The following is a 19858-nucleotide window of genomic DNA, read 5'->3' as shown; positions in this document are numbered from 1 at the left end:
GCACATTCATCTTGATTATTGTTGCATTATAATAAATTCATGTGCCCTGTCAGTTTCGTCTGACGTTGGCGATTACCATTTAGTAACTTATCAATTTTAATTTACAAGTGTAAAATATAGAACAGTAATGATTCTTTGTATGAGTAATCACATAAGAGATAAAGACCTTATAAAAAAAAAATAAACTGAAAATGAATTTTTAGTAGAAAAGTTAATTTTTGAAACATTTTTACTAACAATCAATATTAATAACCAAGAAACATAAAATTCTTTTGAATACTCAGTAACGGTATGAAAACTTCTTTGTATGTATATGCTAATTTCTTACCTTCAGATAAGTGTTCATTAACAGCGTTTTTTTCTTGTACTAATAAATCGCAGAAGTGGTCGCCTACTTGTTTTAAGAGAAATTTTGACGTTTCCAAATCCAAGTCACTGGGAGGATTTTCTGGATTGGGGAGCCATAATTTGATATCATCCTTGAAAAAAAATAAGCATAGTAGTATCGTGCCAAATATACGTCAAAAATCAGCCCAGGAATAGACGTGAAAATAGGAGTCTATATAAAAAAAATAAATAAAAGAACTTACTTCTAAAGAATTTTTGTGTGGATCTGAAAATCCTGATATTGCCAACTGCCCATTTTTGGTGTACCTCAACCTTCTGAAGGCATAAAACCTACAAAAGATATTTGGCATATTCTTGGACCTTTGATTTGGGGTCCACCTGCATTCCCTGCACTTAGCCAATTTCGGTGCAACTTCAAAGCAAGGACCGTCTTGTAGGAAACTTTCACCGGTCTTCTTCAGTTGCCCTATCGGTGGTTTCCGAAAAGGGTCACGTTGACTCAAAATTTCCTCCTTAAATTTTTTGGCACGCGGCTCCTCGATTTTACTGTTTTTTGAAATCTTTGGTCTTCGTCCACGTTTTCTGGGTTCCTGTAAATTTCAAAATTCACTTTCAAAAGAGGAACAGAAATTGCTTGTATATACATATATATATTTGAATAAGGTTTGACGAGGTAATTTCATTAAAAATTCCTTATGCTCTTTGTATAAAAAAGGAGCTTCAAGGTTTAGAATTCGATGATCAACTTCTACGGAGGCAGATTGAACATAATCTATTGAAAATTTATAATTAATTATTTTGTCAAGAAAGCCTTTTCAATCATTTGAAGTATATTTTCTGATATGAGCCAGCCCACTAGGTAGTTTTCATAATAAAAATGATTTTTTTTTTCATAACTAACTAACCTTATTACTACTGCCTTTCTTCACTGAAAGAGTAGTACTGGTTCCAGAATCGGAGTCTTTTTCACTTGCAGTATCTTTGTCACTGTCGCTTCCACTTTCGCTGGCAACTGTTGGTGTACTAGTTTTTCTTTTTTTATCTTCTACAACCTTCTTATGACCACCTCCACCTTTTTTTCTTTTTACTTTGGGCGGTTTCCTTTTGGGTGGTGATTTCCTTTCTTTTGAAAAATAAATAATTATTAATATCGCAATGGCATGAGCATTGTTTTATTTCAGTATAATTGTGAGACAGCAAAAAGCATTAACACATGAATTAGAAAATCAGATATGTTTTGATGAATTTTGTCTTAAAGGTAAAAATAAATTTGAAAATGTCGATGAATGCAAAATCAAAATTTTTTGAAAAGTCCTTCAACTCACCTCTGTCTTGGTCTGAACTTGATGAATCATCACCTTTCGTTAAGTCACTTGGATGTCCATTTAAGGCACCCTCTTTCAAAACACCTTTCCGATTGTTACTTTTATTTGTTAAATGCTTAGTTTTACTTATACTATTAACAGCCATTGAACCTATCGCGTGTAAAGTGTTCACTGGGGGGTCTTTGTTATTATTTGAAGTACTTATATTAATAGGTAGTGTCACACAACTTCCAGATCCAATCACTCCAGTTGTATCTTCCATATCTTCTCCTGTATGTCTTTGAAGCCAAGCCTTTTTCAGGTGACGAACTGGGTAACTACCAGAATTCTTGTTGGGACCCGGACTATTGGACTTTTCAGAGTCGATACTATTTGGTGTTATAGTCGTCTGAAAAAAAAAGTTTCAATGAAAAACTTGAAAATTAGAATAAAAAATATAATTCCAAACAATAACCTATACCTATTCTTAATTACACCAACAATATACATAATCTGGTTCAACTGATCCAAAAATATTTGACTAAATAATTTGTGCAATGGATAACTGCTTTCAGTAAGAATTGATTACATTGCCATATCAAACAATTAAAGTATGTGGAAATCTATGTCAATAAGCCTACTATAATCAAATTAATTTTTTGTGTAACCCAAACCCTCCGTTATATTAATGGAAAGCATGTTATTTGCATACGGATGTAAAATGTCCACACAAACCGCAACAAATAAAAAAGATCAATAAACAACTTATTGACTCCATTGAAGTCATTCAAATAACCTTCAACTTATTCAATGAAAATATTGGGAATATAAACTGAACTTCGTCATAGTTACAATATGAATTGTTCGTTACAGATAACGCTTGAATTGCTAATAAACATCTGTTTATGATCAGAAAAATGAATTGAAGATTGTTTCTTTCGCTTAATTCAATACGCCAGATAATAGAACTGGTTCTCATTAAAGTGAAAGCTAGTTTTTAGTATTTCTATCTCACCATTTACGTTCATTACATTTCAGGAAAATTAATTGTAAATCAGAGATAGATTATTTTAGAAATTGATTTAATTAATAATAACTTGAGTCTAGAATGATTATACCTACATGAGAATAAAATTTTCCAAATTGTTACAATCGTAAATCAGTTCAAACATCAACATGACCTCAGTATGCTCAATGCATGCATATTTTATTAACTTGCATCGATGTCATTAAATCCAATCGACTTTTATTTTATCACTAATTGCATCAAACTCGGGAACTTCGATATTTAAAAACAACTTCCAATAACATGAACGATATCTGTTTCACGTCTCGTGTTCTAATAATATTTACAAATTTATTTTTATCGAACTCACAAAAACCGATTTGACCAGTTGCCAAGTGCAGCACATATTCATAGAAGTCGTTAATCATTTCCGAAACGTTTTTATAACTTATAACTTCGAACGCATTTTTATATCTTGCTGATTTTTTCGTCATTTTAAATACTATCTGATGAGTGAAAACAAAAGTAAGTCAGATTCGTGTTATTTGTGGTAGAGCTTTGTGATGACGTTGTTTCCAACTGAGCAATTTCATTTCACAGGAATACGCGTTTCACTTTTATGTGGGCGATTTCGTGCAAGTGAGACTCCCTCTTGCGGAGTTAATTGAAAGGATATTGGCTCTCGAAATGACCTTTTTGATGAAGAATTGTCTGGTTCCAATATTTTCCTGTTTTTACTCATCAAACTCCTTCTTTATGATAGTAGTGAAATAATTAATAATCGTGATGCGTCAGCCAGTAGCGAAATAGTAAATGTTGTCCAGTCAACAGATTTTATCGTGGAAACTTGAAACTTGCTGAATCGGTCAAATGGTATGAGGGGCAAGTATACACCGATTTTCCTTTCTTTATAATCAGTAGAACAGAAGTAATGACGATGAAAAAACTGGTTTAATCGGTGAAAAATAAAATAATTCACATTGTGAATAGCCTACTGACATTTATTTTAATTTATTTATTTTCCGAAACGCAAAATTTATTTTTCAAGACGAGTTACAATTTTTCCTCGTGACTTTGGGGATATTAGTGTCCAATCAATTGATATTTATAGCGCTGTAATTACTCCATATACATTATATGCTATTATCAGAACAAACCCAATGCTTGTGATATGGAAACTGGTATGCAGTGGTGGTAAATATTTCTTTTTTGTTGAATAAGTCAACTTAATTCGTTCATTTGCAATTATTTAGAAACGAAACCGCTGTACGAGTATACACTCTTATTTTTTAAGCTACTTTACCTTTTGGATATCCATTTATTGAATTAATAATAATAACAATACTTTTACAAATAATATAAATTAGAGGTACAAAGGAAAATGATACATTTCTTGAATCATTTTGAGAAAAACAGTCCTATAAACATGAGCCCGCAAACGCTTTGTTTTCAGGAAACAGAGTGTTTTTTGTAGTTCTACTTTTTTGTGATGTTTATACCATTTGATCGAATCTTTATAAGTCTTCGCTTAATAGGTATTGAGTAAATAAATCAATGTATAATTAATGGATTCATCTCAGCTTACTGAATGGATCTGATTAATAATTTGGATTTTCCTGAGATTACGAGAGTATTGGAATTTTTTTCACGAAATCGGTAGCAGATACGACAAAACTACGCGGAACCCAAAACGTTTGATACTGGACCAATGTTTCTTTTTACATTTTTCTAAACAACCCGTAGTCCACCAATAAAAAGTTTATGTAGAAAGAAGCGGGTAATGTTCTAGAAAAAATATCACTCATTAATTTTGCATTCAAAATTGATGAAAACTTCTGTTATTGTTGATCCTTTGATAACATCTGTGTGCTGATCAAAACACTGAATAAGAATTCCATAATTTTTTCATACCGAAACTAACGGAAACAGAATTTATCAAGATGTCCATAAATGTAATTGCAAGATTTCAAAAATTATGTAATCCTTGACCCCTAGTGCCATTGACGATTCTTGAAGGAGTTCTCATCTCTTATGGAGATGACACATCCACGAATTCGTTCTACTCCAAATAAAAATTGCTTGGCGTTTTTATTCACTTAAAATAATCGCCTGGACGGGATTCACTTCCCTACAATCAATCATCAACTCAATCTTGATCTCTGATTGTGTTTTCTATTCTTATACTCTCTACTTTTGATCCTACATAGATATGGAAAATTCTTATTTATGCAGGATGATCTACTTAAAACAGTTCAAAATCGACAGATGTCGCTAGGTGAGTAGGCACCTTTACCGCAATTGTAGGGTTAGTGGACTTTTCAGTTAGTATTCCGCTTGATAGAGGGATTCGTCTCAGAATAATAAACATAATGTATGCGCAATTTTTAAATGCCCCTAAAACATGGTTATCTGGAAGTTGTCAGTTTGTACATATTTTCAAATTATGAACGGTATTATATTATTGAAAATGTATATTATTTCGAATGAAATCTATTTATTCGAATGATTCTCGATTAATAGGAAAATTTGAATACTTTGTGTTCGATATTTTATTTCACTTTTGATTTTTAGGATATTAGCTGTATGTATTTATCTGAGCAAACCCGAGTTTTGGAACTGATTAGATTTTGTTTAACATAATTTTGGCGATTCAGGTTCGGCATGGACCCCTTTTCTTCCTGAAAGTGACAACTGGCGCTATACAAAGAATTATGGAATAGACGGCTTCATTTCAAAATGTTCATTTGTTCCGTCAAAAGTAGTTCATTGTCGATTTAACCTAAAACGACATTGTCAGAAAGACGACGTCAGCGCCGCCATAAGAAACAATGAGGAAGTCAAATGAAAAGGGAGCAATACAATTAAAATCCAAAAAGGCTGGTCCCTTCAAAAGAAGCCAAATTAATATTCAGGTTTTTCAAGAGTAAGTGAATACACCAGTGATTTAGACATCTTAGACACATGTAAGATGTCTAAGTATTTTAGACATCTTAGATTGAAATGCATAGCAAACCTGGTGTGTATACTTATACCTATAAAACTTTCAGACAAAACGGGAGATTTTTCAGATTTATTCCTACCAGATTTCGAGAGATGGCGCATACAGCGTTTATATTTGACATTTCTCGCGATTTTCGACTCTTGTGACCTTTGAGTATAGAATAATATCTCATATTGTATGCTGGTGACAATCTCCTCTACTCTGAATAGGCCAATAGCCGGACATATAGCGGGAATTCAAACAATTATGAAGAGCGCCACCTTACAGAACCCTTGTAAGCAGAACACAAAAGCAACAGGTGGAATAGCTCAAAAAGTCTGAAACTTAATTAATTAATCTTAATTCCACCTAAGATGAAGATGAAGATAGAATCCCGGGTGTGTGTACCGCTTCGATTTTGTTTCAGCCTTTTTGAGATATTCCACCTGTTGCTTTGGTGTTCTGCTTAACCAGAGTTCTGTAAGGTGGTGCTCTTCAGAATTGTTCGAATTCCCGCTATTTGTCTGGCGCCGTTTAAAAATGAAATAACTATTCGAGATACTGCAAACTTTCACAATAAATTACAATTCACTTCATATTGAATTTTTAATGAAATGAATGGAATATAATGACATACTGCTATTGGTCTATTCAGAGTATAGAAGATTGTCACAGGCTTACAATATAAAATATTATAATTCGATACTCAAAGATCACGGGAGTCGAGAATCCAGAGAAATGTCAAATATAAACGCTTTATCCGCCATCTGAACCAGACGCGATCTCTCGAAATCAAGTCTGAAAGTTTTACAGGTATAAGTAGATACACCAGGTTCTCTATTTATCTTAATTCAATCATATATTGGATCTGTCAAAATGGCTGTGATAAGATAGATGACAATGGTGGTTTTAAAATGTCTAGGTAAGGGAAGTGACAGATGCTAGCCGGGAAAATGACACTTGCTAGTATGAAAGTATGAAGAATATAATGATTCGCTTCCAGAGACTGCTTTGAAGGTTACAAATCCATAGATAGATTGTGAGTAAATAAATACACAAACCAACCATTACATCTACACGAGTAGGCAGAGTTTTTGCTGAGGTTTTCATCAGTGGTCTTATATCATACGTTGAAAAGATGATGCCCCATTCATATTTCCTATGCTAACACTGATATTCATCTACACATGCTTTATTGTTTTAAGTTGACGACAATTTTAGGTATTGCCATTTCTTGTCTTACCTTAATCGATGTGGTGGGGGACTCCTTTCCTGACGTAGACGGGTTGGGAGTAGGTACAGCAGCCGGACTATCACTATTAGTCAGAGAAGCCTGTTGGCTAGACTCAGCACTGCTAGGTCTCGCACTTAACTCAACACTAACCGGGGTCACACTAAGATCCGGCAGGTTCTCGGCCAACGACACAGGGTTGGCCGGCATCGCGACGGGCGAAGGCGCCATCTCGAACGTGGCGCCCGTGTTCACCATCGTCGTTATGGTCGTCGCCTCGCTGGCTATCAGCGGCGTCGGCTCATTGACACGCGTCAGCTGGGGCTGCCCGACCACCGAGTACATCACCTGGGGGGAGGTCACAGACGGTGGTTCCAGCCGCCTCTTCTTGGCCTCGACCGGTGAGTCCGACCTGTCCATGTGCACCGGGGTGCCCTTCCTCTTGGGGGAGGGGGCGTTGCTCTCGTGTTTGCTAGAGGACATTCCCAGGTCCAACGGCTGCATCTGCATCGAGGGGCTACCGGGCATGCCGCTTGGTATGCTCACGTTTGGGATGTATTGGGGGTGGCTTCTGGGGATGCCCGATGGGGCTGCTGAGGCTGTTGGGGGTGAGGCACCGTGTATCGTGGGCTTCGGAGGGATGCCGCTTGGTATCGTCGTACCCGGGTATATCCTGGAATAGGGGAGAGTTTATTAGAATAGTGAGTGTTTGATTGTCTCAGTCTTTACTTGTCGGAAATTCATCTTGATGATTAAAAAGTAAAATATAAATATAAAGCGGAAATAAGTTATTTTACTTTTTAATCATCAAGAATAGTGAGTATTTGGTTCATACACTTCTAAGGAATGGGTTTGTTTCTAAGAGTTTGAGAACTTTAAATGATAATACCAGACAGAAATATTGTTGAAATATTACAACCACAACCCAACTATGAGAGTCAAGCCAAAATCAAACAGATAAGTTTACAGTTGCCGTGCCTTCAGCTAAAGGTAAGCTGTGTTAACATTAGTGAAATACACCCAGACCAAGATATTTACCTACAACTGCTATGGAATGTAGCGTATTCTATTTAGCTTACTCAATTTCAAAAATAGGTATTGCCCATACTGTAAGAAATATTATTCCTCGCGGCACCTTGCCCACACCTCGCTTGGTAGACCAATGAAATTGGGATTTTGAGAAGTCATTTCTATGGAAACGCAATAAATGAAAAAATAATAATAATAAGCTTATTCGTCCTTTAAGACACCAAAACTGTCAACGAAGGCCATTTTGAATTGAATTGGGTACATTAGGTGCAGTTATAGGAAAAGACGTATAGTGTGCATCTTGTGGAGAATAGTATATTGTGCAACAGGTGGGGAAAGTCCAACTTTTCTCACGAGTGTGTAAGTTTATGGCACGAGCCTGAAAGTCGAGTGCCGCAAACACACGAGTGTGAAAAGGACTTTCTCCACATATTGCACGATATACTTTTCCTACAACTGCACAAATTTGAACAATTCAAGTAATGTACCTAATTCAATTCAAAATGGCCTTTGTTGACAGTATCTCTTCATTTATTGCTTTTCCATACATATAAACGATTTCTCAAAAATCCAATTTCATTGGTCTACCAAGTGAGGTCTGGGAAAAGTGCAATGTGGAATAATGTTTCTCACAATATGAGCAATACGCATAGTTTTGAAATTGAGTAAGCTATGAAGAATACGCTACTCTCCATAGCAGTTGTAGGAAAAGTCCTTTTCTCACTTGTGTGTTTGCGGCACTCGTCTTTCAGGCTCGTGCCACAAACTTTCACACTCGTGCCACAAACTTTCACACTCGTGAGAAAAGTTGGACTTTCCCCACATGTTGAACAATATACTACATCGAAAAATAACAAAATTAGTTATTTTCTGAAAGAGCATCCTCAGTTATTTAGGGGATATTAGGGAACAGGGCACAGTGGTACTTGGGGTTTTTGTCTGCGTGGCATGACTTCCATTAAGAAAAAGGTTTTTGTCAGTTACAAGCCTTGTTTTTTTTATCTTATCGCAAAAAAGCCTTTAGTTTTGGCATGGAATTATGAATCCAGATTTGTTTGAAAAAAAAAAACTGTTAAGAAGGAACACCACCACGTGACATTCTCGTTATCTGTGAATATTTGTCCTCTGGGAGGGACAATTTCAACTGTTAAATGTATTGGTTTGGACATATTGAGCCTTGACAGTTAAGAAAATGCCATTCGTAAGAATGCGTCATCAACCTTAGTGATGGTATAAAAGTGCCATCCAAAGCAGACTTACCTATCGTAGGGTGCAGTCCTATGGGCTGGAGGTGGACAATTCAACTGCGTCGATACCTGAGGAGGGGGCGGATGGTACTGAGACGCCTGTTGAAACGGGGAGGGTGATATCGACAACGGCATTGGGGGTTTGGTGTTCAGGATCTGCATCGCCGCAGAACTCTGCTCCATACCCCTAGAGTTAGGTGGCAAACCGCTCAAGATACCCGCCGAAGGTTTTCCGTAGATGTGGTGGGGGGCAGGACTGCTGACCTTGGGCTTGGAATTGGATACGTTCGTGGTGTGGTGGCTGTAGCCCGCCGTGGTGGCCATGAACTGATAGTTGGCCTTGCCGGGAGCTGGATAGATGATAGTCTGGGCCTCAGAGTTCCCCCGATACCTCATCTCGGGAGATGAGTGTTGAGGTGCGTGTGGAGACTGCCGATGGTGGTGGGGACTTGACAGCTGTCTGTGGTGGGTCGTCTTCCCCATACCTTGAGCCTCCAAATGGTGGGGACTAGTGTGCGCCAGGTGATGGTGTGGCGACTGCGTGGGGCTCCTGTACTCGTACAGGTTACCCTTGGACGTCTGCGGCATAGGCATATAGTGACCCATCATCTCCGTCCTTAGTTTCGGACTAGGCGAGTGGGCTATCGAAACCCGCGGTTCCATGTGGTGGGGGTTCTTACCGTCGTGCTTCACGATGACGGAGTTCTTCATCTCGCTTATCAAAGGTGGCGGGTTGGGTAGGTTGTCTCGTTCGATGGGCGAGGCGGATTTGGCCAAGAGGCCTACGCTGCCTGAGGTCTTGTGGTGGTCTTTGACCTTGGCGTCGTGCGCGAACGCGTAGGCGTTCTGAGGGTGGTAGGGTGAGTAGCCGAACATGTTCATGTCGTTCTTCTGGTTGACGTTGTGCATGTTCGACATCTTCTCGGATTGCTTTATGGCTCCCACGCGACTACTGTGGGCTGGCGGAGGATAGTCGACTTTGGATGTCATGGCAGGTACTCTTTGTTGTTGGACCTGAAACAGATTTTCCAGCTGTAACGCAGGATTTTCGTTTCGTTAGATAAGGTTAATAAACGTATGGGAATTGACATTGATTACATAAATTTCAGAAGGCTTGTGAAAATTTTAATTATTTGCATTAATCCCAAACATCCAATATTATGCAAAATTTTTGGAGAAAGTTTAAAAGAAACACAAAAAATAAATATACCTATAAAACTACTTAGATAGTTGATGTGATATGAATATGTACATTATATTAAAAAATTATCAGAAACTGATCATTAAGCTTCGGATAAAAATACATTCGCATAACTCCATATTGTAGAGCATATTTGAGACAGAGTGCATATTTTGTAATTTTCTGTTTTATCTGCTTATTTAAAGATCAAAGTTGTTTTTAAACATGAACAAATACAGGGTGCCTCATTTAAAAGTGTCCACCCTCAATAACTCAACAACGAATCAGATCAGAATTTGTGAAAACACTCAGACAGGTCGATTTTTGACGACAGGCAGTGGCGACGCCAGCTTTAAAAACAGGGGTGGCCAAGGGGACGCCGGATTTTTTTGTGGGGGGGGAAGTAAAGCGAAATTATAGTTCAGCTAATCTTTTAATTATTTTAGCCTTAGTATGTCAAATTTTAGAGGGGGCCTGGGCCCCCCCTGGGCCCCTTAGCGTCGCCAATGATGACAGGGGGACATGATCCGGAATACAAAGCTTGTCTCTACTAGCAACCTCCTGGCGAGGGTTGCAACCTCATTAAGAATTTGAATAGGGAAAGTGGGTAGTTTTGTAGCACAAATGTATGGATGGATTCAAATTTGTATGAACCTGCAGTTTGTGTTCTAATAAAGTGAATATTCACAAAGTTACAGGGTGTTTTTTTATGGAATTATGGTACCGATAAAACTGAAAGAAACAGATTTGTTCTAATTAATCGTATAATTTCTACTGCCGATGCCTAACGTGAACATGGTCAGACCGATGCAAAACGTAAACTCGAACTGACCGATGCAAAACCGCTGCATGGAATTTAATGGCGAGCACTTTCAGCATTTGGGGTAAATTTTTACTAGCATTGTTTGTTAAAAATTTTTCTTTCGATAGAAATTTATACGATCAATTAGAACATCTCTGTTTCATTTAGTTTTATCGGTACCATAATTCCATTAAAAACACCCTGTAACTTTTTGAATATTCACTTTATTAGAACACAAACTGCAACTGCAACAAACTAAGTGTTTTCACAAATTCTGATTCGTTGTTGAGTTATTGAGGGTGGACACTTTTAAATGAGGCATCCTGTATAATAGAACTGTACATATTTGTCAAAACCTAAATAGCTTTTATATTCTTTCAAATATTCATCCCAATTGCTGACATTAATAAAATCTAGTTAGAAAAAAAAATGTCACCTAAGCAAAAATTCGTTTTAAATTGAACCATTAGTTTCTTCGTTTATTGTCCGAATATTAAAAGTGAATACTATTAAATTTAATTTTACTTGTATTTCCAACATTATCATGAAATTGGAAACCAAGAGATTTTTTCTTTAGAAAAAAGCATACAATTGCAATAATCTTATTTTATATCAACATCCACTATTCGAATATTGAGTAATTATTTTTTCGATATTTCATTGAATTTTCTGGTAACGCGATAAAATTTTTCACGAAGCATGAATTTTTTATTTTAAATCCAATTAACCATTTTTATGAATAAGTAAATTATTCGACATAAAATGTGAAAAATCCCCAAAAAGATAAAACACGAAGACTGAACACTTAAAAATGAAACATATCAAAGAAATAGTGAGTAATCTATTAGCTAAGTGTGTAAATTGCACAAAACGTTGTATAAATCAAGAAACTTTTCCCCTAACCGCATTTATAGAACCTATAAATTCTATCAACTGAAAACTTTCGTTAAAATCGATGTTCCATCATTATATCATAATTTCTTCTTCTTCCTTCGAACCCAATTCTGTCAAAGTAGAAATACGAGAATTTGGAAATCAAATATACACATCTCATCCAATTTGAAACTGTACATCTGACAAAACCGGTCCGGAAACTAACACAGAATAACCACTCACGTTTGCGTAAAATCGGTTATCTTTGGGATCCTGCCGTGATTGCAGGTGTCTCTGATCTCTCATCTCTTGCTCTGCCCTCTTCTTCTCTTCTTCCGCACTGCTGCTCCTTTGTGGTTGGGTGGGTCTTCCAGTTATGGGGTTCCATTGTTCCCTCTGAAATTTACAACACAATGGATGAGTGGGTTAGCCGGGGGGTGATTACGTGAAGGATGTAACATTTCTCCGGTCATAAGTGGGAAGGTGAAAGGGGATTTGTCATTATATGCGTTCCTTGCACAATAGATCTACTCTTTGGGAGTTAGTTCAGATGATATCAAGATCGTAGTGAATATCGAAAAATAATCATATATCGCAAAAGCTCTGAATTTAACCTATTATACAGGGTGGCCATTTGAAAACGAAACAGACGAGATTACAGACGAAATAAAGTTTTTCGATAGAAATGCTCGGACAGGTCGATTTCTGTTTCGAGGGGGACAACTTAAGATGTAGGTTACGGACGCATAGCGCTTCAACCCTTGCTACTACAACCCCCACCCCCAATTTTTGAATAGGGAAGATGGGGTGAGTGATACCTCAATTTAAAGGTATTTTTATACTGATTTCAGCACAGTAATTGTTTTTTCATTTTATGCATTAGTTCTCGAAATATTCATGCGTTAGTTAGTTAGGAAGGAAGCCACAGTCATGGTTGTTTTGAAGCTCAAAATGTCGATTTTTCACAAAACACTACAAGTGCCATGAAAACACCACTTCATTTTCAAATACTTAGTTAAGAATATTTCGAGAACTAATGCTTAAAATGAAAAAACAATTACTGTGCTGAAATCAGTATAAAAATACCTTTCAAATGAGGTATCACTCACCCCATCTTCCCTATTCAAAATTTGGGGGTGAGGGTTGTAGTAGCAAGGGTTGAAGCGCTATGCGTCCGTAACCTACATCTCAAGTTGTCCCCCTCGAAACAGAAATCGATCTGTCCGAGCATTTCTATCGAAAAACTTTATTTCGTCTGTAATCTCGTCTGTTTCTTTTTCAAATGGCCACCCTGTATATTATAAAAATATTCAGATAATGATTTCACTAGCAAAATATACGATAATTCAATTCAATGAGTTATTTATTCATTTTGGAATTGTTGTAACTGAGACTAATTGATGAGATGCAGATTCGTGCGAAAATATTTTGATAGCTTAATCTATTTGAAAGTCATAGGTTAAATTATTTCCTTTATAGATTGCATTGAAATCTATAACATTCTTTGTTATTATTTTATCATATAATCGTTGCGTGGATCAAATGAATATTTGTTTCAGTCTCTAATGAAGGCATATTAACATTTCTGAAATCTTATCATATAGTCATGTCAAAATATTTGTATGGGTTATTTTCGACAATAAAATTCAAGGTCATTCGAATGATCCGGACATTAACGTTTTTTCATGGACTGTTGACAAGAATTGTGAGAATAACCGATAAACAAAAACAATTATATTTTTGCCACATTTTCTTGAAAACAAGTTAGAAGTACAAATATTTGATCACGATTCAATCACATATCGAACAGAATCTTCCAAAAAATGTCAATCAAGCGGAAAGCGTAAAATAACAATAATTAATTTAGTAATTAATTAATAATTGAATTAAAAATAATAATAAAAATAAATAATTAAATTGAAAAGGACTTGTGTTTCAATATTAATTTCGATGTAATAATTTTTCCATCTGAAACAAGAATGTAAGCCGTTATGTAGAAGGATGTTCATAGATTAAATGCGATATTAATTTTTCAAATAAAAAGATCGGGCTTATTTATGTTAGTGGATTATATTTGTATTGTTTTCAATAGCCGAGTGCTAAATAAAGTTTATTATTATATTATTATTATTAATATTGAATCGCTTCATCATTAAAATGTTATCCTTAATAATTTTTATCATGATAATTATTATAATTAATTTATTGAGGAAAAGGAAACCTATACAGATGTCGGAAAAAGTATTTATGGAACGGAAAGTCAGAAAAATGAGAACAAAAAAATAAATACGCCATGAAAAAAGAAGTATTCTAATATAAACTTTTTTTAAGGAACTTTTGTTTATTATCTTTAACGATTATATTTTTCAATTAGGAATGTACCTACTTAATCCAAAAATTAATGGAAATTCCGTTCTTTTATAGCTTTTTTTTCGAAAATTATAATAAATGAAATTTGGCCAGAACCCATAAATTTGAAGGGAATCAAATAAAAATTGTGATTGGAAAATATAAAATGAAATCAGCAAAAAAGGAACAAGTATTGCTGAAAATATAATAATAATATGCATTTGTGTTAGCGCGGATTCTTAGTCTGGATATTTTCGCAGTTAAGAATATTAGAGACATTAATTAAAAACAAAGTAGATATTGTTTCATACTTTTTACACATTTCAAATAAATTTTTGAAAATTACGAGAATATTGTATTTCCGAATTTGAATTGAATTATCAATTTTGAATGTTCGAATCCACTTATTTAAAAAATAAACGTAGACAGGGCCTCAGTGAATAAGTGCGACAAATTTAAGGCGGTGATTCTATTGAAAAACTAATGGCAGGGTGCTATATAATTTTTGTTCATAGATGCTTCGAATTCCGAGATACGGGCTTGATTTTTTTCAAAACTGATAATTTATTGTAGTTGAGAAATATAATTTATAACACATCAAATCTGCGAACTTAATACGAAAAGTAGACATGAGAGATTTTTTTGTCCCAAATCAAACGAACATTTCAAAAATGATTTTCAATTGGAAATATCCAATTGGCGAATTTTTCTCTTAAAAAAAATGAGAGCAATAAATAAAGTCAGTTCTTAGGAGAACTACGAATCATTTGCGGACAAAATTTTTATAGCAAATTGTATTTAATTTGTCGTGTAGAATCGCCCCCTGAAGTTTGTTAACTTCTTGTGTTATTTAAAAAAAAAAATTCAAGGCATTCATGTTAATAACCAAATAATTCCGCATTGAAAATAATACATCGAAATTTAATACAGGTTTATAATAACACAACAACTTCTGAACTATGAGTCAGTCTCGTATCACCATATAATGCAGGTACCTACCTACAATTAAAACGTCTAAAAATGAGATCATAATTACAATCAGGTGTACGACAACGAATCCAATCATCAGAGAGAAAGTATTAAAAGCAACGTGGGCAGAGTTTCCGCACAGTTTCTCCATTCTCGTTTTCATCAACAGTATAATAAATTGGCGTTCTTCGAATCGAAGCGAGAAATTAGAAGGGGTCATAATTGAAATGGATTCTATCTTCGCCTTGACCGTTTCGAGGTAACAACGTATTATCTGTCCGTCCACAATAGCATTCCGATGCGCTGAGTCACGAGTATGCGCAACACCAAATTTATTCCCATTATTTATTATCATCGTCTCTTTCTGTACGTCGAAACTCCGTCAGGTGAAGAGTTGAAGCGCGTTATTCAGGAACGTATTGAATGGGAGAGGATTTATTTATGAGTCACGAAAACCTTGTACGATCTTCGTAAACTGGTATCGTCGAGTTGTTTCGTTCGGTAAAAGGAATCCGTACAAAAATGAAATGCCGATAATCAGGCCAAGTTGACGAGCAACGAATATTTATAGAACACAATTATTCATTCGATTATTATTATTGTGATTATGATAATTTCATTGTTATTAATTTAAACCAATAATTAAACCCTTGATTATGATCAAAATTTGAAATAATAATAATAATAACAGTATTAGAGAAATTAATGAAAAACAGTAGAAGATAATAATAATAAAAGAGTTTATTCAAATACAATAAATACAAGTTCAAATTAAATACTGTCATCATTAAAATTATATATTAATATTAATTTTAAATACTGTTTCATAATGTTTACACATTTTAAACAATTTTGGATAAATGTGAGAATATTTTACTTATTTCTGAATTCCAATTGTATTATTAATTTTGAAAGTATGAATCCACCCATTTAAAAATAAATTTATAGCGGACATTTTAGAGAATAAATATGACAAACTTCAGGCGGTCATTCTGCTTAAAAAAATAATTACACTTTGCTATATTTAATTATTGTTCGTTAATATGTACTTCTTAAAAATTGACTACGTATTTATTTATTGCTCTGAAACCAGTCGAGAAATTTAAATAAAATTTGGTGGGATTCAAGTGGTAGTTATTGCTCATTTATTGACACGCAATTAAGAATTTTATGTTCATCATTGGCGAGCATACGGGCAATGATCTCTTCAAAAATCAAAAAAAAATGGAACGTCACTCAAATCTCCGATAAATCATCTTTTAATAGATATATCAAAGTTAGGATATTTTATTATTAATTATTAATATGAGATAGTTCTTGATAATGTATTAAAGTTAGGATATTTTATTATAAGTTATTAATAGATAGTCATATGATAATGTATCAAAGTGAGGAAATTTTATTTTTTTTGCATAGAAACGGCGCCTCATAAAAAAAAGGCATGAAAAATTTTTTGTCCGAAATTGTACGAGCAATTAAAACATGATTTTTAGTTTGAAATCACTCAGTGGCATATCACTTTTCTTTCAAAAATTTGGAAGCAATAAATAGACAATTGAAAAAAAAACTTTGACTTCCCTTATCTGGGAGTAGATAGTAATCAATAATTACATTTTCAAATGTTAAAACTGATATAAAGTCAGCACCCTTGACGAACTCTTCGGCGACCAACTCTTTGATAAAAAAAAATGCCATGTAATTGAAGGTTAAAAATAAAACATATTTTTATAGAACTCAAAACGACAAGACTGCTCAATGTATTGATGTTATTATAAGCGTACCTACATATGTATATCAAAAAAAGTAATTTTTTTTTCATTTATGGTAACCTACAACATAATCCATATTTTTTTTTGATTATTTAATGAAAAAATTGATGTCCTTCTAAATCGAATGATTTATTCGCGATAATAGAATTTTCGAGGACATTTCCAATTTCATTGTTAAAAAAATGAATGTATTACAAATGGATACATATGTATATATGCCTGTAGACTCCAAGGTCGTTTTGCGGTCACGGAAATTTTCTCTAATTTTTTGTGGATATTCTTCTTGAAATTTCTTTGATTCTTACAACGCGACCTAAATGAAATTTTGCATAAAGCTTGAAATCGTTATTTCCATTCAATTCATTCATGTACTTTCAAAATTTCTTCTCAGAAGGATATGTTGTTACGAAAATATTGGATGATTTTTTTTTCTTTATTCAGCTTGAATTTTTAATGGTTTTGATAATGCTATTAATACGAAATTTAGAAAATTTAAAAATATTTGAAAATCCACTGAATAACCATATCCATATGAAGGATTCGTAAAAAATGATTGCTAAACCGTGTTTATACTTCTAGCATGAGAATTTAATTTTTTCAAGGATGAAAATCAAGAAATATGTAATTATTGATATAAGACACAGAATACATTATTTTTGCCGTGAAATTTTAATATAACAGTTATGAAATAATATTTTTTTTTAATTTGTAGGTATCGGTATTCGAAAACTCTGGCAACTCTGAGTTATTGAAAAGCATTTTTTCAGTAAACGAGGTATTCCGTGAGATAGAAAAAGATAAAAAGACATTGTTGTCGATTAGGCAGAAATAACTATGGGAAAACTCGTAAAAACACGAAATTCCAAATATATATTCATGAATTCGAACTCATAAAACAAATTATAGAATACAAAAGGCCTCTACAGCTCTTTTCGATTTCATTAACGTTCACCCTTTTTAACGTAAGATTTCAAGTGTTATTGTTACTGAATATAATCCTAAAAGTCGAGTCCACCAACAAATTACCTGCGTTGCTCTAATCTCTAACTAGATCGTTCAGGTGGAACCACTATATCCGTTCAAGTAATTAAATGTTATTATGATACTATCATTACTTTCACACTAGTCGTTTTGTCTTTAGCATGAAAATTATCTATCATTAACTGTCTACTAATTACATAACAAAAGTAGTATTTCTCGATAAATCTATTTGCTCTCTTCGATATATTAACTTTCGATATCTACTATTTCTGGACCGAAGAATTTTTGGAATGTCTTATCGTCTCGTAGTATTCCAGTCAACAATGAATTTTTGAATACGTAGAAATATGTCAATGACCTTTAGTTTCTGATTATGTAAACGTTGTTGTTGAAGATGCATTAAAAGCAAACAAAAATCCGCTGACAAGATTGCGGTTATAAAGTGGACACATTTCTATATTTTCATTTATGATATGTTGGCGAATTGATGATTATGAAAATACGACTCAGTTGAAAACATCTTTGCCCGCTGCTTTATACAAGTTCAAGGAAAACTAAGTAATTAGGTTTCATTGAGAATCATTAATATTCCATAATAATTAGTCAAATTATTAATTCTTTCAGATATTCGAAACAAAATCACAAAGAACTCAAATACAATGGCTTAATTATTTCCTCTATCTCACAGATTAACCCAACGTGTTATGAAAAATCTATTAATAGATTTTCAAATCCAGGGTTATCTTATTTGTTCCGAATTCCGAATCGAATAATTCAAAGAAATATTCCATTTACTATCACGCTTTTATATGAAGTTTTTCGAGTTCACAGTGGACAATATTCTACTTAAGTTGCAGTAAATCTACAGATTCTTTATAAATATTCAAGGAAAATTTCGACAACGATGTTCTGATCTTCAGAAACTAAAGGGGAACTGCATAAATATACAAGGTTAAAACTATTTAGAGGGGCACTACAGGGATATCGAAAACCAAAGCTAAGCTAAGATGAGTTGAGTCTGATTTTTATTGGAAATACTTACTTTTTGTTGTGCCGCCTGCCTGAGTGACTTTTCAAAATGATTGTGTAAAGCTTGCTCTTGTCTTTCCTTCTCCTCCCTCTCCCTTTCCATTTTCTCTTGTTTTTCTCTTTCAGCCCTTTCTTTCTCTCTCTCCTTAATTTTTTCGATTTCTCTCGCCTCTATATGCCGTTCTCTGGAAAAAAAATCAAATTATTTTTTATTTCATCAATCAATATTTAATTAATTGACATTTAATTAACTGATGGGTAAAACAATATAGTGGGTATTTTCCTTGTGATTTTTAAAGATAGGTCATCCTTGTTGAATTATTTCAGTCATCATGCTGCGGTACAGTACTCTTCCAGAGTGTGTTGTGATAATATAATATTATTCTAATTATCAAAATTGTTTATAATTAAAAATTATTCGAAATGGTTATAATGAATTATTTTGATACATTTAATTTCAACATTTCATTTATTTGCTTTCGACATCCTTTAAAGTTGAGTATTCGTTTCATAGGTATTTTTTGTTCATCAGCCAGTCCACGTGATGTGATAACATAATAAATCATTTAAAATGATTGTTATAAATTATTGTTATACAACTAACTTCAATATTTCATTTTTTTGCTCTCGATATCGTTTAAAGTTGATTATTCATTTTCATAGGCATGGTTTGTTCATCAGTCAGTCCACGTGATTTGATAATATAATAAATCATTTAAAATGGTTATTATAAATTATTGTGATACACCTAACTTTAATAT

At 34.1% G+C, this 19858-nt stretch overlaps 1 protein-coding gene across 7 annotated transcripts in view; it reads right to left on the bottom strand.

The window, feature by feature from the left end:
• The window catches only part of LOC123670978 (lysine-specific demethylase 3A-like), a 132149-nt gene that overhangs the window by 4810 nt on the left and 107481 nt on the right, over positions 1-19858 (bottom strand). For 4 of the 7 annotated variants that reach the window (XM_045604590.1, XM_045604589.1, XM_045604588.1 and 1 more), the window contains 8 exons: positions 19111-19282; positions 12244-12396; positions 9159-10177; positions 6882-7542; positions 1674-2061; positions 1254-1471; positions 591-938; positions 329-479 (listed from right to left, as the gene is read on the bottom strand). In XM_045604590.1, the coding sequence (XP_045460546.1) occupies positions 329-479; positions 591-938; positions 1254-1471; positions 1674-2061; positions 6882-7542; positions 9159-10177; positions 12244-12396; positions 19111-19282 (3110 nt within the window). Of the gene's footprint in view, positions 1-328; positions 480-590; positions 939-1253; positions 1472-1673; positions 2062-6881; positions 7543-9158; positions 10178-12243; positions 12397-19106; positions 19283-19858 lie in introns of those variants that run through there. The other 3 variants (XM_045604591.1, XM_045604593.1, XM_045604594.1) reach the window with 2 other exon arrangements.

The sequence above is a fragment of the Harmonia axyridis genome, chromosome 1 (genome assembly GCF_914767665.1).
Source record: "Harmonia axyridis chromosome 1, icHarAxyr1.1, whole genome shotgun sequence".
In the NCBI taxonomy this organism is placed as follows: domain Eukaryota; kingdom Metazoa; phylum Arthropoda; class Insecta; order Coleoptera; family Coccinellidae; genus Harmonia; species Harmonia axyridis.
Note: the sequence above shows the minus strand (reverse complement) of the source record. Positions and strands in the feature narration are given on the sequence as shown.